The sequence below is a fragment of the Xyrauchen texanus genome, chromosome 7 (assembly GCF_025860055.1).
Source record: "Xyrauchen texanus isolate HMW12.3.18 chromosome 7, RBS_HiC_50CHRs, whole genome shotgun sequence".
In the NCBI taxonomy this organism is placed as follows: Eukaryota; Metazoa; Chordata; class Actinopteri; order Cypriniformes; family Catostomidae; genus Xyrauchen; species Xyrauchen texanus.
The window spans coordinates 14422519-14449563 of record NC_068282.1 but is presented as its reverse complement, the minus strand read 5'-3'; the positions used below and the strand labels follow the sequence as shown (position 1 = coordinate 14449563).

The following is a 27045-nucleotide window of genomic DNA, read 5'->3' as shown; positions in this document are numbered from 1 at the left end:
GGATGGCTAGCTGTTGGGCCAATGTCCTGTTAAATCTTTCAACTAGCCCGTCACTTTGAGGATGTAATGGAGGTGTGCGTGTTTTTTGCATGTCAAGCCGTTCACACAGGGCATTAAACAATCTTGATTCAAAATTCCTTCCTTGGTCACTGTGAATGGTCTCTGCAGTACCGAACCTGCTAAACATCTCCTCTATTAATGCATCTGCCACAGTCTCTGCCTGCTGATCTGCAGCATGGTCTGTTCTTATTGTGAACGTTGCCCCACATAGGTAGTATTTAATGTGTCTCACGGCCATGACCACGGCAAGGAGCTCCCGTCTAGTGACACAGTTGCTAGCATCCGTGTCTAGGACAAAAGGCAGAGCAGTGTTAGGGGGAACAAGGACAGGGCTCTCCATCAATGCCCGTTTGAGTGTGTTACTGCTTCCTGGCAGTCTTCAGACCAATCGAAGTTACAGTCTTTATGTAGGAGGCAGAAGAGTGGCGCTCCTACGCAAGAGAACCCCTTCACAAATTTCCTATAATAGGAGGCTAGCCCCAGAAAACTTTTCAGTTGCCTCTGATCAGTGGGTGTCGGCCAGTCTCTGATGGCACAAATCTTCTCCTCCAAAGTGCCAATGCCTTCACTCCCTAATTTGTGGCCCAGAAATTCCACCTCACGTCTCATAAAGTGGCATTTATCAGGGTGCAACTTCAGGCCGGCTGTCGCCACCCTCTCCAGTACTCGCCGCAGGGCTTCGAGGGCTGCCTCGAACGAACCACCATGGATCAAAAGGTCGTCTAAGTACACAAGGCACTCCTGACGGGGAACTCCACTCAATACCTTATCCATGAGCCTCTCAAATGTTGCGGGGGCATTGCAAAGGCCAAAAGGGAGAACTTTAAACTGCCAGAGACCCTAATTTGTGCAGAATTTTGCAGCAGACTCTGCTAACAGTGGCACTTGCCAATAGCCACTTCAAAGGTCAAGGGTGGAAAACCAGGATGAGCTGGCCACTAAGTCGAGCGACTTATCTATTCTAGGTAAGGGATATGAGTCTTTTTTTGTTACTTTATTTAGCGGCCTGTAATCTATATAGAACCGCCATCTGGAACTTTTCTTCCGGGGAACCATGACAACTGCCGAGGCCCAAGGGCTTTCAGATGGCTCAACTATACCTGCCTTCAACATTAACTCTAGCTCTTTGTCTGCTGCCTCTTGTCGTGTAAGGGGAAGATGCCGTGGTCGTACTCTTATGGGTTGGGCATCTCCGGTATCAATAACATGCTCCACAAGATGTGTGAGGCCTACTTCATCATCATTAAGAGCAAAAATGTCTTTGAAATCTGACATAACCTGCCATAAGTCATCCTGCTGCTGTTGGTTCAGCCCATCACTGTTTTTGGTCCAGATGTCTCTTACTGCCGAAACCCGCTCCAAATTCTGCTCACTGAGATGTATGGGTCTTTGGGCTGAGCCAACCTGGGGTAGCACGTGTTTTGTATCTTAATAGCAATTTGGGTTGAGCTGCTGATGGAGGGTTGTTGGATGGGTCATGATGTGCAGCGGAAGACTATGGTCTGAGGACATGATTTGAGGTCTCCATAGCATACACAGATATGGGCGAGGGACCCGGGCATGGGGAGGGTGGGGTCATTTGCACAGAGCGTCCATCAGGAAGAGCAAGTAAGTCTCTGCTTAAGTCTACTACACAACCTATAGTCTAAGCCAAGAATACAGGAGTCTTGCACTTCAGCGTCCATCTATGCGTCCATTGTGGTCCAGCTTGAATTTGCGCTAAGTTCGTCACTTCTGACACCAAATGTAGCGTTTCTCATTTAACACCACGACAACTGAACTCTTTTTGTGTTTATCGAACACTTCACAAATATAGGGCTACTGTTATGGCCGTAACCCACGCCTTTACACTCAATATCACAGCCATCTAGCACTTGTCTCACGGCAGGGTGAGTGGGGTCCAGAGTGATTTTTCCAGCCTTTTTCCTCACTCTGGAAGTATATAGTTCTTGAAGGGAGGGCAGGGGGCAACTAATAATCCTCTCAGCAGTACAAACTGTCCTTTGTAGTCTTCTAATATCCGATTTTGTAGCTGAACCAAACCATGCATTGAAGTGCAGAGGACGTTTTATTTTTTGGTTTGTTTGTTAGTCTATACCTTCCCAGCCTCCATAACTCTCGATGCTTCGAAACACTTTAACTTTTTATTTGTATGGGGTTTATGTTTGCTGTGGAATTAATTTGGTTTGGAGTTGGTTTTCTGGTAAACCTGTGTTATATATTTGATGTGATTTGATTTTGTTTCTTTAATTTGCATGATTCTGCATGAAGAAGCTGGGGTTTTGTTGGGGTTTGGTTAGCTATTAATATTTGAATGGGAATGAATGTTTGTTCATTACATTTGTTTATTGGTATCTTAGGTTTATTTATTTTTATTAGTACATTACTATTTTTGTGATAAACCTGAGTGTCAAGTAAGATATTTTAGTTTTTTTGGGGTCACCTTGGCTTAAGAAAAAATACTTAAGTTACAGTTGGAAAAAGTGCATCATCCTGGTGCTCGTAGTAAGCTTTTTTTTGTATGCATTTTCAGTGTAAACATACCACTCACACTAATTATGGTGCGCTCACATACAACGTGAAGCGAGCGTTTCTCGCAGCTCAATTGGTTAAGTGTCACATTGGTAGAAATGGTCAAAAAACATTTGACTGTTGCGCCAAGATGACCTTTTTTTTTTTACAGTTAGCTGAGTAGATAACATGAGGCAATGGTCGGAAGTTAGATAGGTTGATATCATCAACTAATTTGAGTTGTTATAACAGCCAATAAATGCACAAGTTGTGTGAAATTCATTTTTACGCCAAATAACATTTAAATGGATGTTGTTCTCCATCTGGAGCGCTCATTTCAGTTAGTTTTACATTATGTCTCGAGAGCAGAAACCGAAAACAGGCAATTAGAATCATCATGGTGCTGCCCAGTGGTTGCTCAGGAAAACTGTGGATAGTAAAAAGGACCTAATATTGTTTCTCACGCACACCTATCATATCAGAAAATATGTATTTAACCACTGGAGTCTGATGGATTACTTTTATGCTGCCTTTATGTGCTTTTTTGACCTTCAAATTTCTGTTCACCATTCCACTTGCATTGTATTTACAGTTGAAGACAAACTTATTAGCCCCCTATGAAATATTTAGTTATTTTTCAAATAAATCCCAAGTGCTGTTTAATGGAGCAAAGATTTTTTTCAACATCGCATTTCTAAACATAATAGTTTTAGGCAACTTAGAGTGTTTATAATACAAATATAATCTAAATTATAACAAAGAATAAACAAAAAATCTACAGGTCAAAATTATTAGCCCTCTTATGTTATTAGTCAATAGTGTATCCCTTTTGCTTGATAACAGCCTTTAGTCGTTTGTTGTAGTTCTCAACAAGTTTTAGGCTTCTCGTAGTCTTCCTTTTTCATGATTCCTTCGACCCTGATGAGATTCCCAGTTCCAGATGCACTGAAACATCCCCACAGCATTATACTCCCACCGCCATGTTTCACTGTGGGAATGGTGTTCTTTGAGTTGAGTGCCTCTCCCTTCTTTCTCCAAACATAGGCAACATCTCTACGGTCAAAGAGCTCTAGTTTTGGCTCATCTTGGTCTGCAACCTTGCAGTCCATTCCTGTGCAGGGCTCTAGTGACTGTCTTCGCTGAGACATCAATCCCAGCCTTAATCATTCACTATAGTGTCTTGGCAGTTGTTCTTGGGTCTTTAGAAACCTCTCTCGTTTTCTTTCCATGGTTTTTGAAATCTTTCGATTCCTGCCTCTGTCAGTCTTGTTCTCCACTGAGTGGGTTTCTTCAAACTTCTTGATAATATATCTCACAGCAGTTCTTGACACCTGAAAATGCTTTGATAAACACGTATATCCTTCTCCTGCTTTTGGAGCATTAATAATTATTTTTCTCAAGTCTAAAAAAAATTATTTTGTCTTTGCCATGATGACAGTTTTATATTACTTCACTAGTTGTTTTGCAAGATATACTAATCCTCAGTTTGAAGTTCAATTTTAAGGCTTGAGGGATTAATTAGGTGAGTTAGGTTAATTAGGCAAGTCATTGGATAACAGTGGTTGGTTCCGTAGCCAATCAAAAAAAGAATTCTTAAGGAGGCTAATTTTTATTTTTATTAAATTGTTTTTTTAGATAATTATTTTATTCCAGGTAAATTGAAATAAATAAGGCTTTCTCCAGAGGAAAAATATAATAAGAAATACTGTGTTAAAATCCCCTTGCTTTGTTATCATCATTTGGGAAATATTTGAAAAATAATTAAAATTTCTTAGGGGGGCTAATAATTTTGTCTTCCACTGTATCCCTACAGAACTGAGATATTCTTAAAAATATTCGTTTGTGTTCAGCAGAAGAAAAAAGTAATACACATCTGGGATGACATGAGGTTGCGTAAATAAGAGAATTTTCTTTTTTGGGTGGACTATCCCTTTAATATATCACTGGAAAAAAAATTGAAATTTGTAGCCCGGGAAAACTGCCGCAGTCCGTTAAAAAATGTCACGCGCGCATTTACACAGCTTTATTTAACCGTAACGGTCAGCGTCGACGGCGGCTAAGCAAACCACAACAAAGTGTTTTTTGTTTTTTTATGTGATTCGACATTATAGAATACAAACGTAATTTTCAGGTAAGCCCCAGTACTTTGAAACGTACACAATAAGTGTAGCCCTGTAAAACAACGAGTCAAATTTTGTAGTTGCATTAGAAATGGTTATAACTGTGACGACAACGTCTGGTCCAGTGATAAACACTTGACGTTCGGTCAGATAAAATAAAATCTACAATAAGCATGATTAAACAACTTTCTAGGTTAAATTAATGGTCTGACATTGTAAAGTTAATGAACGTTTTACCATAGTTTTGTTTTCTTGTGTGTTCATATGTATCAAAATTATTGTATGTGTCATTTGAACTTGAAAGCCTGGAAAATGAAGCCCAATGTCTGGAATATAAAGGAGATTTTGAATGTCCCTGCCTCTACTGGGTATGTCCCATGCCTGAATTGTTTATTTGACATTTGTAAACTAACTTTTTAATTATCATCAGCATTCACCCTTAAAGCTAACATAATAATTTAGTGTTTATTGATACGTATTGTGCCTATGCCATGACACTAAGCAGCAGTTTCTCTATAATAGAGGGATTAAAGCAAGCAAGGGTTCCGGAAACAGTGACTATTCCAGTCTGACTGACTCCCAGTTTCTGTTGAGCTCTCAATTCTGGCCTGACAATTCTCAAAGTCTTTCTCAGGATATGAGTGGTCAGAGCAGAGGCTCTCAGCAAACCTCACAGGAGGTAAATCATTTTCACAGACCTAAACGTTTCATGATATGTGTGGCTGTGGCGCCACATTTTCTGAACTTTGCTTGATCTTATCAGATGTTTTTTTGGTCTACAGCTGAAAGTCTATCAATTATGTATCTATTATCAGTGGAACTAATATTTTAACTTTCATATACATTTTCTAAATCTTTTCTACAGATGAAGGATATGATGGTGTCTAGCAAATATAGTTCTAAGCCATTTTTGTTTGGTGCTGATGGCAAAATTCCAAACTTCAATAGTTGCAAAGCTGAAGGCATGTTGGACAGATTTGAAGAGGAAAAGAGGAAAGCCAAAGAAAAATATGAAAGGTAATCAGTCCATCCAGCCTGATATCTTGCTGAATGAAAACTGTTTTAACATTGTAAAAAAAAATCCTGTTGCCTGAATAATTATGTAGAAAATACAGTTAAATGTAAACCACTTTACAGAACAACCTGTACATTTTACAGTTTAATATGGTTGTAATTTACATGCTGGCACTGTAAAAAAAAAAAAACCATTCTGTTAAATTTACAGTAAAAGAAATTCATGAACATGCCTTCTGAAACTGTATAAATTTTTTGTTTACTTTATAAGGTATTTGTTAATTCCCGTAGTAACTATAGAAGGGCACATGATGACATGAAGTTCATCAGTAGTGGCTCTTCCAGGAGCAATGATTAATAAGTGTATGGGGACATTGCTCAGTGTCACTCACACAAACACTAAACACCATCAGGGTAACACATGTGAGATTTAAATAATGCAGTAAACATTAACTAAATTACATAAAATATAACACAGATCACCCCAGTGTACGTAACTGATATTTAAAATATGATGAAACATAAATATTCCCATAAAATATAATGAAATGTAATGGGTCACGCAGGGAATTGTGGGAATGCCCGATTACTGTTTTGTACTGTTATTTTAACAATAATTTACTGTAAAAAAGTACATATACTCTCTTGTTCTTTTTACCATAAATTTTACAGGAAAATCTTACTTTTTACATTTAAATAATGTAATTGTTTACATCATTTTATTGTAAAAACTACTGTATTGTCTTTTAAAATATATATATAAAAAATTGTACTGTATATTTTACAGTTAATATTTGTTAATCAATTAACATTTTATTTCTGTAGAATTTTTACAGTATTTTACTGTTAAAATTACTGACATTTTTACAGTGATTTTATTACAGTTTTCTGCTGAAATGTTTGACATAGACTTGGTTCTTTTCTGATATATTGCCATGTAATTGTCCTCTTTCAGGGAAATTCTCACTCATGGAATTCTACAATTGCAGGAATCTCTGGAAAATGTAAGGACTGTACTAAAGGTGCAGATGCATAGTTAACACTGTTGAATGCTTACATTGCACAGTAATAGTTTTATGGGTACTACTTGACAGAAACTCTGTCTCCATCTTTTAGATCAGAGAGAATTTGTTAAATCGCATTGATGGAAGTAATGACATGACCAGAAAAGTTTTAGAGGAGAGAATGGATATTTTTTCAAAAACAAGTATGTTTTTGTTTGTCTGTTTCTTTCTTTAACTGTATGCGGTATTTCACAAGTCCCAAAAATGACACTGTCATTAAATGAAACTTTATCATAAAACAAGTTAAAATAGCATATTTTCACAATATTTTAAATATAGTAGTTATAAGTTTTTATACCTTTTATAAGTCATTTGTATTTTAAAATTAACTGTTATCCTCACTGCAGTTGACGGCTATTTAAACAAAGTGAGAGAGGGTATAACATGCCAGTTTGAGACTCTGCAGAGCCAAACACAAATAGGGATGGATGACAGGGAAGGAAAGGTAAGGGCATCTGCATGTATTGACTAGACAATTGATGTAAAACTATTACATATAAAACTACTATATACTTTATATTGGCATTAGTTTGACAAACCAAAGAAATATCAAGATCTATGGAAGCATTAAACTGAAAAAGAAGTAAACATGACCTGGTTTAAAGAAAATATTTCTGCTTCAATAAAAGTTAAGCTCAATTGACAGCATTTGTGGCATAATGTTAATTACCACAAAAAATAATTAAGACTTGTCCCTCCTTTTCTACTTTTTTACTTACATAGATTTTCTGTTTGAACTTGTGTATTATCTGAGCTGAAAAGGTCTTTAGATCATCATTTGTACGGTTGTTTTTGGGTTTCAGGGTTACATCATCATGGCAGCAAAGTTGTAAAACGTTTGTGAAAATGCTATTAAGTGATTGTATCACACTAAAAACATTTTAACACATATATTGTTTGTCTTGTAGCTATACTTTTGAAACACTGAATATTTTAATGTTTACAGATTGGCCCCATTCACTTCCAGTGTAATGGCCTCACTGCACAGAGTTTTGCTTTGTCTTTTAAAGAAACAGTGGGACAAGTCGAGATACATTTTTGTGGTAATCAACATTATGCCAAAAATGCTGTCGATTGATCTTAACTTGTTTTGTTCCTGGAATATTTCTTTAAGTGTTTATCAGTTAGATAATTTTTATTTTTTTTATCAAATTAGATCAGTATGGCTGCAAAAGATTTGGGCTCGAACATGCTTAATCTCAAGCAGTCTCTGGAGCAACTGAAAGCAGAGCAGAGCAAAGAACAGGGCATGCTGGGAGAGATTCTGTCCCAGCTTGGCACATTGATTGCCTTTCAAAATCCGATAGCAGGACCTAGTTCTGCCAGAATGATAGACAGTGAAGTCCAGACATCCCCTGGACTATTAGAGAGGTTCTGTGTCATGTCAGCTAAAAAGCATTATCAGAGCATAATGCTATGCAACAGGCCTGTCATTTATTCAAGGAAAGCAGCTGAACAGAACCTGTGTCCTCTTAAAACATCAAAGACACAAATCAGAAATGCACACATCCTGCCAGCACAAATACAGCAGCAGCTCAAGCAAACAGAGGTCACAGAGGAGTTTTCACCTGGTCCCTCGCAGAGATTATGGTGCACACAGTTGGTTGCGACCAGACCTTCAAGCCCACTTGTTGATGCTACATCCAATGCATCCATAGAGGAAAATGGAAGGGAGTATGTAGATAGACTGTTTGTGCATATGGAACCAGAAAAACCATTGTACGTGAGAGAGAACAGATTGGGCACATACACTGAGACGTTGTCACCACCGAAAGTCCTCAGGAGATGCCAAAATACCCCGAATTTCAGGGGGAAAAAGAGACCTTTGGTTCTCCCTCAAAGACAAGCAGTGAGAAAGAAAGGGACTGTAAAGATCTCCAAGGACAGCCAGGAGGAAGACATTCAAAGTGAACAAAAAGACAGAGTGCCTCTTTCTTCTCTTTGTGAACACTGGAAAATGAACAGCAAATCTGTTGAAGATGATCACTTAAGATCTCAGCAGCAAGCCAGTGTTGCACCAGTTAGCAGGTGTGTAGCTGAAGAACCTCTAAACCCCTTCAGTATGTGGTCCCAGGACACAAACAGCTCCCAAATGGTTGTGGAATACAAGACGAGTGAGTGGGAAGAAGTGGTGCCTAAACCCAAAGGCAATGTCATAGAAGAAGGTGGCCTCTGGCAGCTGTTTGACTTTAATAATGATTCAGAATAAGATGCAATATACTTCTATGTATGTTGAGTATACAGAAATTTGAGAAATTGTATAAAGTATGTTTTATGTTTAGTTTCCTTAAGCATCACAGTGGATTAAGCTTTGTAAGTGAAACCTAGAATTTGCATGTGAACAGGTGAACTTTGTTCTGTATTTACTTTGCCTGCTGTAGACATTGTCTGTTCTTCTCCTGTTACTGTGCACTGTGAATTATTTTATAAAGACATTAATTGACACTTTAGGTTATTATGAAAATATGTTATAGCAACTAAAAGTATTCTTTTCTACCTTAGTTGGACCATATGGCACATCCAAGAACATTCTGTTACTCAGTAATGCCCTATAAGTTTTCATAAATGAAATTCAAATGTTGATGTGATTGAACAAATTAAAGAACTATTGTTTGTAAAGTTTGTATGTAAAGTTCTTCAAATATTTTAGACAACCTCAATATTACATCAAGAGGTAAAATACATATATTTTGAAAGTTTGTTTACAGTTGAAACATTAAACAAATGTAGCAATTGTTAAATTGAACAGATTAACATCTGTGTTTCATAAATTGTATAGACTGCTTAAAGGTGCATATATTGTGCACCTTCATGCAATACATTTTTACTATGGTTTTCACATCTGTTCATCCGTGATCGGTAAATTATGTGAGATATTCTCACATCCTTTGACACACACTGTACCTTTGACACATTTTATCCTTCAACTAGTAGTAAAATTAATTAATAAAATCAAGAAATTTAAAACATCACTTTAAAATCATGTTAACTTTAAAGTTAAACTTGCAGCATTATAATTCAAAATAGTTGGAGCTATCTGAAAGCCGTACTGTCCCTATATCTACAGTTTCCTTGCAATCCTTCTTCTGTACCACCTTGCAGATGACATATAAATGCCTAAATCCAGCTTTTATGAGAAATCTCCATCAGAGAGATGTTGTATTTGTCATTCATCTACTAAATCAGCAGGAGGTGGCAAGAGTCCACGAGGGTTCAGATTTGCCACCAAGCACACATCATAACAGTCGTGCATCAGAGCCTGCTTTGCAATCACACTCCATATATTTTCCCAGGGGTCCAACTGCAGGATTTCTTTTGTGATGATATCATGACGATCTTGGGAGAAAGTGAAGTATTTACTGTATGTTTACTTGTTAAGTTGTCATTTACGAGCTAAGCATTCATTTGTAAAAATAAATTTTATGAGGCAAGAGATGTCAAGGGTTAAATGGATGGACTTAAATGACAATATTCAAATATTTACCTGCTCCTTTGTAGTATCCACAGACATAAAGTTTTCCATCAACCACACCAGCATTTGATGCATTGCTGCGAAGTGATAGGAGTGGCCATGGTAAAGAAGGGCCATCTCTCCAGAAATCCCCATCAGGGTTGTAGATCTCCACAACATTAAGACAGTGACGTGATTGGCCACGATCCACACCTTCACACCCAATTCCACCTGAGAAGACATTGGAACTCATTAAAAAAAAAAACCCCTACTGTATTAAGATTTTATATAATTACATGTGCTATGCCTAGGTTTTTAGATTCCTTTTGTTTCTTTAGGGCAAACCATTTACTGGAAAGCGCATACAAAATTTAAACAAGTAGAGATTTTCATTATTTTAGAGAATAACAAAAGTAACACATTGGTTGCCTTGTGTTTTGGTGATGGTGAGAATATAATTGTTTTCATGGTTACTGTTATAAGCTTCTTACAGCATTATGCCAAGCTGTATTAAGTTCATCCACTGTATAATCCTATTCTTTTGATACATTAGCCAACAAATCATAAAAAACATTTGGGGTCAAACATATTAGCATATTATATTCATTCTGTAGACATTCTCACCCAGTACATAGATTTCTCCATTGAGTGCTACTGCACTGCAGCGGTATTTAGAATATTTCATAGGACCAAGTTCACTCCATTTGTTGGTTTCAGGGTCATACTCAAGCAGGCGATTACTCATACGGTCAGGCTCGTCATCTGTGCGGTATGACTGTCGTCCATGTGACATGACAAGACAAGTGCAGTTTAGGGAAAGAGAAGGGAGAAGGCAATAAACTAACATTTACAGTGGTCCTCACTTGAATTTATTTCCATATATTTGAAGAACTAGAATATGTGATGACAGTATAGCACAGTTATAGTTTACTTTAATACCCATGCAAGATTTCTTCCAAATTATAACGATTTATTTTGCTCCATTTTAGTGGAATGCTTTTTTGATGACTTTATTTTTACCTGAGGTGTCCGTCCACCGAGCACATATAGGCAGCCTTTCATCCTAATGACACTATGATAGGCAAGAGGCATGGGCAAAGGGGCAGCACTTCGCCAAGGTCCACCCTGTAGAGACCACCGCTCAACACTGTTGGTGATGAGGAACTGGTTCTTCAGCTTCATCTGACCCCCAATCAGATACAGATTTTCTCCCAAAGAGCCCAGTGCATAAGAATCACGATACTCTGCTGAAGTCAGGTGTTTCCAGCTACCCTGGGCTTCCTTGTTGTACCTGAAAGGGACAGAACAAATTAAGTGAAAAAACAAAGCAATAATAGAGTAAGACATTAAATAAATAGGTCAATTTATTATAATTTTTTCTTTTTGGAACTATAAATTTTTTTTTAAATGTGTGAAATGATGTGTGTGAAAACATCTCACATAATGACAAACATTGTCAAAGCAATGTCCTTTATATGCCCTGTATACATATAGCCTGTATCAATATATTTATATTAACATCAAGGTTACATTTCGTAATAAAACCTATAATGTCACTATGACTACATTTAAAAACAGGCTTTTAATTATTTGGGACGTTATGTTAAATGAACTAATGCACAGGTTAAGTTGTAGAAAGAACTTTAAAAGTTGTAGTTTAAAGTTTGAATTCATATGTTTGCTGTATTCAGAGTATTACTGTAATTTTCTCCTGCAGAAGCCTCACATGAAAATCTCGACGTATCTCTCTTTCTGTCTTGCCTTCCTTCGAGCTCCTAGCTCTCCTGACACAATTATTGCATTCCTCTCAGTCACCACCCCAGCACAGACATATCCAAGAGCATCACCGTATCGTGGGGAGGTGATGAAAAATGTTCGACCAGTGTTGGGAGCATAACAGAAGCTGCGTTCAGAGTAGCTTCCATAACGTGAACGTATCCCTCCGCCATCATTACCAATGCAGAGTAGGAGATCTGTGGTCTCCATTCCATAGCGAAGCTTCAGTCTGCGGGGTGGAGCATCTGAATCCATGCTTGCTGCTTCAACTGCTTCTTCCATCATCTCTAGACATTCAGCATCAGCTAGCATCACTGTGTTCCGTTTCAGTGTCCCCTTCAAATAATCCACACCGACCAATGGAAGGCGTACCTTCTTTAAGAGCTCTGGAAGGTGTCTTGCACGGTTCTCTTCCTCTGACCCTATACCACCTGGGCAGTACTTCACCCAACGCATCACCACATCCAGAATGCTTTCTTCCCGTGAAATATTGAGATCATCTGAGCTCAGCAGCGCTCCTAGCTGGTGTGCCTCCAACTCAAGCACTTCCTCACCGAGGCACACTTCTGTAAAGTGCTGCCGCAGATAGAGCTGAGCCTGGTCGGCTAAATCCTCTGCCCCCAGGTACCGGGCGTAGTAATAGATGCCCAGGCAGTTGGAGGTATCCATGTTGTCAATCATGTAAATCTGACAACGGCTGAATACATCATCCATCTGTAGCAAAAAAGCAGCAACAGAGATCCCCTGCACATTGGCTGCATTGAGAGGAAGTTTGGAGCTGTACATGTATTCCAGAAGAAGTGCCAGGCTTTGGGCCGGCATGTCTCTTAAAACCACCTGACGGTTGGTGCACTCACGAAGGCCACAGGTGAACATTACGCGGAAGTAGGGGCTGAATGCAGAAAGCACTGCACGATGACATGGGAAGCTGACCCCTTCAGCTACTAGAACCACATCTGTTAACTGCTCAGTGTCCCGCATTCGATTTAGCTGCTCCAACAGCATCAAACCATGCTTGGCTCTGAGATCCATTAATTTACTTATTTATTTTTGGCTCTTGATATCTTAAAACTTGTGGAAGTTTTCTCTTATCTTAAACACATCTTGGAGGCCTTTAAAAAGTGTAGAGGAACATTCATCTAAAGAGATAAAAGATAGTTTGTCAGCTAATGCAGTGAAGTGAGATGGCACAGAAACTTGCAGCAACGTGATAGCCTATGCTGTTGTCTTCGTAGTGTAGAGTCTGACCTATTTAATAAAAATCCACAGCAGCTCTTATTCAGAGTTCTATTATTGAATTTCGCCATTTTGATGCACTCATCAAAAATGTTCCCTCTTAAATTAATGAATGCTTTGACATTTAAATAAAATGACAACTGTCATATTAGTCAACTGTCACAGCATTGGCAACAGTGCGAGAAAAATGCAAAGTCTAGTGCATTACATTAGCACATGCATCAATGAATCCTACCAGATCTCCTATTTCCTGTGGTTTCTGCCTTCAGGTAACAATATGTCCATTACCCACATTCGACACATACAGACTGGCTGTCTTTCTTCTGGCAGTAAACACTGGGAGAGTGAGAGAGAGCTCTATGTACTCAACCTTCCATGACCATCCGAGCTAAGCAACAGAGCTAATTATAGACCATGATTTGTCAAACAGCCGAAGGGGGGGAGACAAAAAAATATTAAACAAATATTCTTGTACCTTGAAAAAGGCACATTACTTGGTATTACAGGCAGTGCAGAAGGTCATCATGGCCTTTTTTTGCCCAGTTACTTTACTACACTGTTTATGCTTTGGTATTTCTGTCACAGATTCTGGGGAAATTTCCTTTAGTACTTTGGAATGCTGAGGTCAGATTTCACACTATCATGCTCTTGAAGTGACTGCACAATCTATGTGTAAGCATTTGTTCCATAATGCAGCTTTTGACTTAAACTTAACAGTAACTTTGGGTGCAATTACACCAATTGCTGAATATATAGCTGAACAGTTGATACTACATTCAGGAATAAATATTATTATTATACTATATTATTGCTGAAGCTAGTCAAAAAGTCAGCTAGTCTATAGGTTTTGACTAAATATTTTAATCAAAAGTAATAAATACATTTTAAGTTATGTTTATTTTAGAGGTTGGCATTAGGCTTGCTCTCTAAAATTCTTAAAATGTTCAGTTTAATTCAGCTAATTTGTTTGCATTGTAATTGTGCAACAAAAATTTGCCTAGTGGTGCATTCACGTCATGTCGGAATAAGTCGTAACCTGGAATTCTATGAAAGCTCTGACTTGTCATGTAAAAAGAACCAAAATAGCAGTGGCCTCTGCAGCTAAAGGTGGTTACATTTACTGTACACTTACTGAGCACTTTATTAAAAAACACCTGTACACCTACTTATTCATGCGATTATCTAATAAACCAATCGTGTGGCTGCTGTCATATTTCCTGTTGTCTTTTGTTTTTGTATTTTAATGTTGAAATTCTTGTTTAGTTCCTGTTAGTTTTGTAGTCCTTTGTAGTTCTATTCCTTGATTGGTTCTCCCTGATTATTTCTCATTCCCTGATAGTTTCCCCAGGTGTTCCTCGTTCCCTTGTTTGGTCCCTTGTATATTTAAGCCCTTGTTTCCCCCAGATAGTTTGTCAGTTCTTTCATGTTTTGTTATGCTCAGTTCCCTTTGTTTTTCTTTACTCTGAGTTTTCTTGTTTATTTTAATAAAGCTATATATTAAAATATATAGCTTTATTAAAATAATGTTTATTTTAATAAAGCTGCAATTAGATCCTCATTCTTTGCCTGTCCCAGAGCCAGCGTTGCCAGCCTCGTCCGTCCCAGAGCCTGCGTTGCCAGCCTCATCCTTCCCAGAGCCTGCGTTGCCAGCCTCGTCCGTCCCAGAGCCTGCGTTGCCAACTTTGATCATCCGGAGGAGGATAAGAAGAAAGTCTTCCACGGCTCCGCCCCCCCGAGCCTTCCACGGCTCCGCCCCTGGATCCCTCCTCGGCTCCACCCCCGGAGCCTTCCATGGCTCCGCCCCCGGAGTCCTCCATGGCCTCCTGACCCAGTCTCTGTCCTGTGGCCTCCTCCCAGGCCTCCTGACTCGGACCCTGTCCTGAGGCCTCCTCCCAAGCCTCCTGACCCGGACCCTGTCCTGTGGCCTCCTCCCAGGCCTCCTGACCTGGACCCTGTCCTGTGGCCTCCTCCCAGGCCTCCTGACCCGGTCCCTGTGCTGTGGCCTCCTCCCAGGCCTCCTGACCCGGTCCCTGTGCTGTGGCCTCCTCCCAGGCCTCCTGACCCGGTCCCTGTGCTGTGGCCGCCTCCCAGGCCTCCTGACCCTGTCCCTGTCCTGTGGCCGCCTCCCAGGCCTCCTGACCCAATCCCTGTCCTGTGGCTGCCTCCCAGGCCTCCTGACCCTGTCCTGTGGCCGTCTCACAGGTCCCCTGACCCAGACCCTGTCCTGCGGCCGTCTCCCAGGCCCCCTGACCCAGTTCCTGTCCTACGGCCGCCTCCCAGGCCTTCTGACCCTGACAATGTTCTACAGCCACCTCCCAGGCCTCCCGACCCGGTCCCCACCTTGGTCCCCTTGGTCTCCTGGCCATCCGCCTGATCCCCTTGGTCTCCTGGCTGCCCGTCTGGTCTGCTCTGGTTCCCTTGGCCTCTTGGCTGCCCATCTGGTCTGCTCTGGTTCCCTTGGTCTCCTGGCTTTTTGCCTGATCTGTTTTGGTGCCCTTGGTCTCCTGGCTGCCCGTCTATTCTGCTCTGGTCCCCTTGGTCTCCTGGCTTCCCGCCAGATCTGTTCTGGTCCCCTTGGTCTCCTGGCCGTCCGCCTGATCTCCTTGGTCTCCTGGCCGTCCCCCGAATCTGCTCTGGTCTCCTTGGTCTCCTAGCCACCTGTCTGATCTGCTCTGGTCTCCTGGCCACCCGCCTGATCTGCTATGGTCTCCCTGGCCTTGCCTTGTTCCTCTGCTCCCCTTGTGCCCCCCTTGGACTGCCTGTTTGCCCCTTGAGCCTCATGTTTTCCCCTTCACTCCATGGACGATTTGTTTTTTGTTTTTGTGCTTTTTGGAGCGTCTGGAATCCGCTCCTTAAAGCGGGAGCTCTGTCATATTCCCTGTTGTCTTTTGTTTTTGTATTTTAATGTTGAAATTCTTGTTTAATTCCTGTTAGTTTTGTAGTCCTTTGTAGTTCTATTCCTTGATTGTTTCTCCCTGATTATTTCTCATTCCCTGATTTTTTCCCCATGTGTTCCTCGTTCCCTTTGTCCCCTATATTTAAGCCCTTGTTTCCCCCAGATAGTTTGTCAGTTTTTGCATGTTTTGTTATGCTCTGTGCTAGGTTCCCTGTGTTTTTATTTACTCTGAGTTTTCTTGTTTGTTTTACAGTAATAAAGCTGCACTTATATCCTCATTCTTTGCCTGCCTCGTCACAGCTGCAGTGCAATGCATAAAATCATGCAGATATGTGTCCGGAGCTTCAGTTAATTTTCAAACAGAACATCAGAATTATAGCTATTAGGATTGCTTTTTTTACTCTTAAACATTTAGCAAGAATATTATGGAGGTGGGGGTGTGGTCAAGTGCTGATCTGTGTAGAGTGAGGTCTGGGAAAGCTGAGTGGTTAATGATTTACACCAGCGCTAACACCTGTTTATATTTCCAGTGAGTGAGCTGTGGTGGAGATAAAAGGCGAGGAGATGGTGGCAGAAGAGAGAAAGAGAGAATTTGTGTGTGTGTGTGTGTGTGTGTGTGTGTGTGTGTGTGTGTGTGTGTGTGTGTGTGTGTGTGTGTGTGTGTGTGTGTGTGTGTGTGAGTGAGTGAGTGAGCGTGAGCGTGTATTTATCAATTTGTGGGGACCAAATGTCCCCATAAGGATAGTAAAACCCGAAATTTTTGACCTTGTGGGGACATTTTGTCAGTCCCCATGAGGAAAACAGCTTATAAATCATACTAAATTATGTTTTTTGAAAATGTAAAAATGCAGAAAGTTTTCTGTGAGGGTTAGGTTTAGGGGTTGGGTTAGGTTTAGGGGATAGAATATAAAGTTTGTACAGTATAAAAACCATTATGTCTATGGAAAGTCCCCATAAAACATGGAAACACTACGTGTGTGTGTGTGTGTGTGTGTGTGTGTGTGTGTGTGTGTGTGTGTGTAAGACTCTTACAAAACATGGTTCGGAAGATTGAACACGAAGACATGCAAAATTGGGATAAGTTGCTAGAACTGCTGTTATTTGCAGTACGGGAGGTCCCGCAAGCCTCTACAGAGTTTTTCCCCCTTTAATTACTTTATGGGCATAAGCCTCAGGGCATTTTAGATGTTCTGAGGGAAAGTTGGAAGGAGGGACCTTCAGAGAGTAAGAATTAAATTCAATAAGTTATGGACCGCGGAGCAAAACTCTTATCTCCCTATCAGAATTCTCATAGGGAGATAAGGTCCTTGTGTTATTACCCACACTGAGTTCTAAATTGTTTGCCAAGTGGCAAGAGCCCTTTGAGGTTACATGGCAAGTTGGGGAATTCGGCTATGAGGTAAAACGGACAGATAGAGGCAGGGCTCGGCAAATCTGCCATCTGAATCTATTAAAACGGTGGAGAGAGGTGTTACCTGTGGCTATTTAATCAAATAATGTGAGGTTTATTGAAGGTTGTAGGATGGTTTGTACATGTCATTAGACACGTAGAAAAATGTGCTTAGAAAACACATGCATATTTATGTTTATTTATATATGTGAATGGGTAAAAAACGGATCATAAGTATAATCAGCAGATATCAGAGGCCTAAACATTACTAGACTCCTGCACCTCCTCTTTTAAACATCCCAAAGGGTTAGATTGAAGATATCACAGAGAACTCTGACATGCAGAAGGCCTTTTTATATATTTCTCATCATCACAGCCTGAACAGTAAAATTTAGTAATTTTAAGTCACCACTTGAGACAGACTATAGCCACTATAGCATACATACACATACAAAATAGAACAACGGCTAAAAGAGCTGTCTAAGAGAATGGATTTCTCAGAGACCAACATTCCCATCTTCCATAGACTGAAAATGTTACTCAGGTAAGATGCAGTCATACAGTGTGTTTGTTGGAATTAAATTAGGCAGCATAGCTTATAGATTTAATTCCAGATGCTTTTAATTGACACTGAAGTACAATTTCGGCTTCTTTTATGTCTCTATGTCAGCTTTTCTCTACCTAGACTGAAGCATAGCATAGTTGTTTTTTTTACCTATACTATCCTGGGTACCTCGTTATTCCATCTGGGATTATGGCATGGCAGATCTCATCTCTGGCATCAGTGTGGGCATCATGCATCTTCCACAAGGTAAGAGGACATGTCTGGGCTACTGTTCGTCAAGGACCTTTATTTAGGGGTCTGTAAGGGTTGTGCCTATGCATTGCTAGCCTCTTTGCCTCCAGTGTTTGGACTTTACACATCCCTCTATCCTCCATTAATTTACTTTATTTTTGGAACCTCCAGACACATCTCTGTAGGTGAGAGCAAAATGTGTCTTCTTTACACAGGAACAAGAGAAAATCTCAGCAAATTTGTATTAGTCTGAATGGATTAATTCCTTATCAGTTCTACTTGCTAACTTTTATCTTTTATTATTTAAATTTAACCTGATAATGCTCTTGACCTGACAATGGCACTAATGTGACTAAGGAGGTGGATATCATAACTAGAGACTTCTACAAGGTACAGGTTGCTGGTGCTGCCACTGTACTGGGAGGTCTTATACAGGTTCTTAAATATGAACACAAGACTAAGCATATACACAATAAGTATGCACTCACTGAGCACTTTATTAGAAACACCTGTACACCTACTTAATCATGCCATTATCTAATACAGCAGTGCAATGCATATACAGGTCAGGAGCTTAAGATAATGTTTACATCAACCATTAGAATGGGGAAAGATTTTGATCTCAGTGATTTCGACCATGGCATGATAGTTGGAGCCAGACAGTTGATTATTTCTGTAACTGCTGATCTCCTAGGATTTTTATGAGCAACAGTCTCTAGAGTTTACTCAGAATGGTGCCAAATACAAAAAACATCCAGTGAGTGGCAGTTCTGCGGCTGGAAAATTGCGTGTTGATGAGAGAGGTCAACGGAGAATGGCCAGAATAATTCAAACTGACAGAAAGGCTACGGTAACTCAATTACCACTCTGTACAATTGTAGTGAGCAGATTAGCTTCTCAGAATGCACAACACTTTGAGGCGAATAGGCTACAGCAGCTGAAGACCATGTCAGGCATTTTATTAAGACCATAGTGTTCCTAGTAAAGTTCTCAGTGAGTGTACATCTAAACTCTTAGTGTAAAAAAAATTGTACATCATGTAACACTCACACAAACAAATACAAATTACTAGACTTATATAAATACAAATTATACAGATTAATTTATTTATAGTCTGATCATTTGAAATTTTCCTAATACAGGTTGTATTAGGCTTGGTGCAGTTTGGGTTTGTCGGAACATATCTTTCGGAGCCGTTGGTCAGAAGTTATACCACAGCAGCGTCTGCTCATGCTGTAGTAGCACAGTTAAAGTACATCTTTGGAGTCTCACCCAAACGATTAATTGGACCTCATATTGTCTATGTGAGTACTTTTAAACCAGCATTGGATGTGCATGCCTCAGTGCATGCATGCTCTAGCATTAATAAGCACTACTCTGTGATTTCTCTGTACAGACTCTGGCAGACTTGTTTAGGTTGTTGCCCGAGACTCATTTCCCAACTGTGCTGGTCAGTGTTGTGTCCATTGTGGTTCTCATCACAGCCAAAGGGCTTAACAACGCACTTAGACAAAAACTCCTTGTGCCCATTCCAGTAGAACTTTGTACTGTACGTAATGTCTCATCTCATTCTTTGTTCATTCACTCATGTTTGTTCACTCTTCCCTCTGTTCTTTCTATTTTTGTGTAAACTTAATTACTTTCTCTCTTTGAAATAGTTTGATTCCATCCCATAGTATATACTTTGTAGCATTTTTATTTTACAGGTTTTGTTAAGTGTCTCTGTCGAATCTCTTAATAGTGGCTGTCCTTGATGCATTCTCTGTGTTATTAACTTGATTGTCATTTCTTTTTTCTGCATCATCCCATTTGCATCAAATCTCTTAGCAATTACTAATTACTACCTAGTCTGGCTTATTTTTTACTACACATAATTTTACGCTTAGCTCATGAAATGTAAAGTTTGTGTGTGTTTATGCTAGATTGTAGTGGCGACTGTTATATCATTCTACACTCGGTTATACTCCTGAGGAGTTTACCCCATGTGAATCTACCCTCCCTAGCAACCAGGCCAATTTGGTTGCTTAGGAGACCTGGCTGGAGTCACTCGGCACACCCTGGATACGAACACGCGACTCCAGGGGTGGTAGTCAGTGTCTTTACTCTCTGAGCTACCCAGGCCCCAATAAAAGTGTTTATTTAGATTTTTTATAAAATTAAATACATTATATGCCGATTAATTAATTGAATTATACACATATATCAATAATTGCCTGGAAAGTCCTCCAAATAAAAAGAATCCAATATACAGTATAATGATTAAAGAATTATAATACATATATATATATATATATATATATATATATATATAATAATTCAGATAATTCAAATACATTACATTAATGTGGCAGATCAGTACAGCATTGATTTGGCAATGCAAAACGTGGCTTTAGAAGGCAGTATGTTATTTATTTTCAAATCATTAAACATAAGCCTATCATTGTCCGAAAGTCCACAGCAATCCATTTCTGTCCGAGGTAGACTTATTATAAGGGTTTTTCTAAGGATGGTCTATACACATGCATCAGACGGATGCTTTTGGAGCATCTCAATTTGGTTGTCGCGTCATAAACACACCATTTTTAGTACGCTGTGTCAAGTTAAATGTAGTTTGAAACTTAGAAAAAAAACCTTGCATTCGGAGTTGCGCTCCGTCCAGCTATGTTTAAAATACAAGAATGCGTCCTCATCTTGTGCGGTCTGCTATAGTGTGGTTTGGTGTCTGTACAGGCATTGCCTGTTCAGCTGGAGTTGCGCTTACTGCCCTCTGCTGACTGAGATTCATGATGGTGCACTGCAAGCTTAAAGTTAATTATTAAAGCTTAAAAATTAAAATTGTCCCATAATTTACTAACCCTCAAGCCATCCTAGGTGTATATAACTTTCTTCTTTCAGCCAAACACAATCAGTTATATTAAAAAAAATACTCTTTCAAGCTTTATAATGGGAGTGCATGCTACCTTTGATTTTGAAGCCCAAAAAAGCACATCATCCATCAAAAACATATGGCTCCAGCGGGTTAATTAAGGCCTTCTGAAGCAAAGTGGTGCATTTTTGTAAGAAAAATATCCATATTAATAACTTTATAAACAATATTCACTGGTTTCCGGTAAAGGCCCTCCGTGCGTTCACAAGAGAGTTGTGTTTCGGCGTATTTGTTTGAACTGGAGTACACCAACCAGGAACTCCGGGAGATGGAGGAGGCTGCAGCAGCAGCATAAACAAAATAATTTGGTAGACAGAGCATACGGGAGTAGTGGTGATGCTCATGCAGTTAAAAGGTAATTGGTACATGGTAATGCCAACAGAGCCTGATAGTGTTTGGTGCTATGAATGGATTATTGGAATGACTGGATAGATGCACAAACACACCATTTTAAGACTTATACAAATCTACAGTATAGCTAAAACAACTCAATTCTTTTCGCCGTTTTCCTTTGCTATAAACAACGCGCGCTTCCGCGTTTGTCACTTCTCACCGGTAGTGATGGGTCATTCGCGCAGGTGAGAAGAGCCGGCTCTTGTACTTCAACGTTGGGAGCTAGCTCACATATCAGAAGAGCCGAATCTATTTAGAAATAAAAAAAATTAAGATATGAATAATCAAAAGCTTTAAATGAATAGAATTAACTCTTTCAAAGAATGAAAAAAGAAATAAAATAATATAGGCCTTAATGCTCAAGCACACATTCATTCTGACTAACAGCCTCACCTGTTGTTCAGATACACAGTGTCAACCAATGAACCAAAGATGCGTGAGGACACAGTCACAGACACACACTTAGCAGCCGAGGAGAGAGAGGACGGACAGCTGTGAAAACAACAGCTGGAAAATGAGTCAGAACCACAGTAGCATTTGGATGCATTTTAATAATGTAGACAATGTTAGAGCACAGTGTAGAATTTGCCTACACCGGCATGTGCGAACTGTGCACCCTAATATTTTGATTAGAATTGTTTTAACACCAATCATAGTCAAACATTCGCAAACTGTTTGACTTGAAACAATACAAAATATTTTTTTTTAGAAAGCCGTTTCAAAGCCAAATGAAAGCTCTTTAGCAAAAGCTCTTTTTGGTGAGCTGAGCTGAATGAACCGGCTCACTGAAAAGATCTGGAATGCCCATCACTTCTCACCGGAGCTTACGCTATGCCTACATCATAAGCCGGAACTCGACTCTCTTGTTAATGCATGGATGGCCATTACCGGAAGCAAGTGAACATAGTTTATAAAGTTATAAATATGGATATTTTTACAAAAACGCATCACTTCACTTCAGAAGAAATTCATTAGACCCCTGGAGCTCTATGGATTACTTTTTTGATGGATGGATGTGCTTTTTTGGGCTTCAAAATCTAAGGTACCATTCGCTCCCATTATAAAGCTTGGAAGAGCCAGGATATTTTATATAACTCCGATTGTGTTTGGCTGAAAGAAGAAAGTCATATACACCTAGGATGACTTAAGGGTGAGTAAATTATGGAATAATTTAAATTTTTGGATGAAATAACCCTTTAAAGTGCACCAATGGTTGTTAAATAAACAACCCTAAAATAAAATATATTGCAGAAATAAGTCCATGCCTATTAAATTTACTCTAAAATATCACTCATTGCATTACTGTATTAGTTTTTTTTGGCCATTTGGCCTTTAATTTGCCCAAGTGGTGGTTTTGATGTGCTTGCTTAGATTTCAGCCTCCAAGAATTCCAAATGCCAGTGCCTTTTGTGATGTGGTGGTGGATGCCTTTGCTATGGCCATTGTTGGCTATCTCTTTGGGCAAAACCTTTGGTCTCAAACATGGTTACAAAGCAGAGAGCAACCAGATGAGTAAATACCCAAGGCACATAGTGATGATAGACAATCAAATAACTACTCTGTATAACTGGAGTTTTTCTCACTGTGTTGTAGGAGCTTGTGGCTTTGGGTCTCAGTAATACAGTCAGAGGATTTTTTACAATGTTTTTCAGTTTGTTCCTCTATGTCTCGCAGTCTCATACAGGAGAGCACAGGAGGCAAGACAAACTCAGCTATGTGGCTGACCCATGCATACACTTAAGCATTTACTCAGGGTAATATTGTTTTATTGCATTGTGTTTGTTTAGATTGCAGGAGTGGTATCTGGTGTGATAGTACTGGTGACTGTGCTGAAATTAGGTTAACTTTCTCAAGAGTTGCCAAAGGTATGTGTAAACAGTTCTCTATGTAAGTCAGGGCCCATTTATTTGTGTTATATCTGGATACATTATTTTAGTATGAGCTTTGAATTAATTCTAAACTAGATTCTATTCTTTTACATGTCTAGGCAGTTCTTTCTACCATAGTCTTTGTGAATCTGAAGGGAATGTTCAAGCAGTATTATGACATAGTTACACTGTGGCGTAGTAGCAAGATTGATCTGTCACGCATCTGGTAAGTTATGCTTAAGTCTCTCACAAAAATACTGTATTTTTCATCAAAATATATTTTACATTTAAAATGTAATCCTGCAGATTATTTTCATTAATTTGTTAAAGGAATAGATCACCCAAATATTAAATGCTTCTCATCATTTACTCACTCAGATGTGTGACTTTCTTTCTTCTGAACACAAACAAAGATTTTTAGAAGAATATTTCAGCTCTGTATGTCTTCACAATGCAAGTGAATTGGTACCACAATTTGGAAGCTCCAAAACGTCTCCCTCATAAAAACACTCCAGTGGTTAAATCTACATCTTCAGAAGTGATATGATGGGTGTGGGTGAGAAACAGATTAATATTTAAGTCTTTTGTTTACTATCCATCTCCACTTTCACTTTCTTATTTTTGTTTTTGGCGATTCACATTCTTCGTGCATATCGCCACCTACTGGGCAGGGAGGAGAACTTTCAGTGAAAAAGGACTTAAATATTGATCTGTTTCTCACCCACACCTATCATATTGCTTCTGAAGATGTAGATTTAACCACTGGAGTTGTATGGATTACTTTTATGCTGCCTTTTTATGATTTTTGGAGAAATTTTGATACCCATTCACTTGCATTGTGAGGACCTACATAGCTGAAATATTCTTCTAAAAATCTTTGTTTGTGTTCATCAGAAGAAAGAAATTCATTCACATCAGTGAATGATTAATGAATTTTCATTTTTGGGTGAACTATAGCACATAGTACTTAATCAAAGTCCTCTATTCTTGTGGTGTGTAGTTGATATGGTTGGTGACCCATGTGTCTACCATGCTCTTTAATTTGGATATGGGTCTTGGTGCCTCCATGTGTTTCGCTTTACTGACTGTTATCTTCAGAACTCAATGGTTAGAATCCTTCCATTTGCTTCTAATCTTGCAGGCATATTTCTTTGGCAGCACAATTTGTAAGGTTTCTCCAATCTCCAGGTTGTTTCATTTCTTTACTGTTTCATGTTTGACCTTGATGCATCTGCTTTGTGTCTCTCAGGCCCAGTTACTCACTACAGGGACACCTCCCTGGTACTGAGCTTTATCTAGACATGGCGACAAACAAGGAGGTGAAGTACATGTGTGGGATCTATTATCACATTATCTTTACAAATACATAATTGAACTGTATTGTTAAACTGTGGGCCATTTTATTGCAGCTAAAAACTATTAATCTATTTAATCGTAATCTCCTGTCCAGAAATATCAAGGAAAATTAATTCCATATTGACCTCCATAACACTTATGTGAACTTTTTTATTTCCAATGTACAGTATTTGTCCAAGCAGACACACCAAGTACCAAGTAACATTTTTGGTCTATGTGTTTTTCAGGTGAGGGAGGTACCAGGCATCACCATATTTCACTCCTCTGCCACCATATAGTTTACTAATTCTGAACTTTATCTTGAGGCACTTAAGAAAAAGGTAAACTATTTACTGACATACTTAAATACTTTTCAGTACTTTAGAATATCTATGAAGAAAAAGCACACCGAGCAGCCTCTCAGCGATCCAAAAACGCAGTATTTTCAATGGAAGAAGAGGCAGAACAGTTGAGGCAAAGAGATAAAGAGACACAAAGAGAGGAAGATCCTGGCTGGACAGAGCGAGAAAATAGTACAATGTTTGTAATGCCATCTAATGGCTATCATACCTGGGTGTACCTTAAGGGCACTGACCCCGAAATCAGCACTCTGGGATCAATATCAGATCTACACGATGGTGACACCACCACAATGGACTCCAGCATTGAGGACACTTTAAGTAGGGACCTGGAGAGGGTTTCTCTGGGATCCTTGGGGAAGTGGACCTGGGACATCCACTTTATCATCTTAGACTTTTCCACTGCAAACTTTATTGATATCGTGGCCATCAAGACATTACAGAATGTGAGTGATCTAAAAGTCTGTAAGAAAATATAATATATGCAAATAGTGATTTTGCATTGCAAGATGTACAGCTCTCATCTTCATTCTTTATTCTAGATATTCCATGATTTTGGAGAGATTGATGTGGATATCTACTTAGCAGGCTGTCAAGGTAGGTGCATCTCCCACTTTCAGAGTTTCTACCAAGTCTATCAGTGAGTTTAGTTGTATTATGGTTAATCAGTTTAATTACTTTTACAGTGTACATTCAATCCAAAACAAAGCTGTTATTGTTAATATATAGGCTACTGAATGATTTGTTTTCAAGCACTGGTGGTGGAACAGCTTGAGCGTGGCGGGTTCTTCTCTGACGACATCACCGAGGGCCGTGTCTTTCCCACTGTGCATGATGCAGTTTTGTACTCTCTCAAGTATCAGGGAGTTGGGACTGTACACTGCTATGAAAATGCTCTGGTAGGTTCACCATTTACCCATGCACACAAATGTGAACACACACTGGTTTACAAATATTTATATTAAACTAGCAAGCATACCTGTTAACACAATGTACAGACAATTTGGTAAATTCATTATGGAATATGATTGCTATCATATATAGCATTATGTTTTTATAGCATGTTTTACTCTTCTCATTTCAGGAAATAAGTGGTACCCGATTATAAGAAGGACTTTATGATTTGTTCTGCATGCTCATTATCCTATTCATGCTGTATACACTAAAAGTTAACCTCAGAATTAAGTTTTAATAGCATTTTGGTCAAGAGTTAGGACTAATATGGTATGACGGTTACTTCAATGTTCTGATTTGAGATATGTTTATGAAATAAGGTTTTTAAATGTTTTATGCATGTTTGTGTTTCAATTTTTGGTATTAAATGTATTATGCAAGTTTGTATTTAAATGTTCTGTTTATGACAGTTTTGTGATTACAAATGATCAAATTGTATGCAAAATAGTTATTCGAGAGTAGACATTTTATGTGTGTCTCATGAAAATGAAAGATGACTTGTCTTTATAATAGTTTATTGAAGAAAGTGATTTTGGGATAGTTCACCCAAAAATGAAAATTCGGTCATCATTTACTCACCCTTATGCCATCCCAGATGTGTATGACTTTCTTTCTTCAGCAGAACACAAATGAAGGTTTTCAGAAGAATATCTAAGCTCTGTAGTCCATACAATGCAAGTGAACGGGTTCCAAAATTTTGAAGCTCCAAAAATCACAAAAGTCTGTATAAAAGTAATCACTATGACTACAGTGGTTAAATCCATATCTTCTGAAGCAAAATAATAGGTGTGGGTAAGAAACAGATAAATATTTAAGTCAATTGTAACAATAAATTCTCCTCCCTGCTCAGTCAATCTCCACTTTGATGTTCACTTTCATATTTTTCTTCTTGTGTT

General features: G+C 39.1%; 2 protein-coding genes and 1 pseudogene across 2 annotated transcripts; 2 read left to right on the top strand and 1 right to left on the bottom strand.

Annotated features, from left to right (window-relative positions):
- Positions 1 to 1114: 1114 nt before the first annotated feature.
- Positions 1115 to 9262, top strand: LOC127646594 (uncharacterized). The gene is made up of 6 exons (XM_052130349.1): positions 1115 to 1207; positions 5557 to 5708; positions 6661 to 6709; positions 6822 to 6912; positions 7117 to 7214; positions 7926 to 9262. Exons 1-6 carry the CDS (start codon positions 1115 to 1117, stop codon positions 8976 to 8978), a joined length of 1536 nt encoding a protein of 511 aa, XP_051986309.1. The 3' UTR covers positions 8979 to 9262.
- A 188-nt stretch (positions 9263 to 9450) lies between these two features.
- LOC127646181 (kelch repeat and BTB domain-containing protein 12) lies at positions 9451 to 13609 on the bottom strand. The gene is made up of 6 exons (XM_052129669.1): positions 13468 to 13609; positions 11947 to 13135; positions 11241 to 11511; positions 10845 to 10995; positions 10254 to 10451; positions 9451 to 10105 (listed from the first exon to the last, which is right to left on the bottom strand). The coding sequence occupies exons 2-6, from the start codon at positions 13026 to 13028 to the stop codon at positions 9936 to 9938; spliced, it is 1872 nt and encodes a 623-aa protein (XP_051985629.1). The 5' UTR covers positions 13029 to 13135; positions 13468 to 13609; the 3' UTR covers positions 9451 to 9935.
- Positions 13420 to 26303, top strand: LOC127646593 (solute carrier family 26 member 6-like; annotated as a pseudogene).
- The last annotated feature ends 742 nt before the right edge of the window (positions 26304 to 27045 follow it).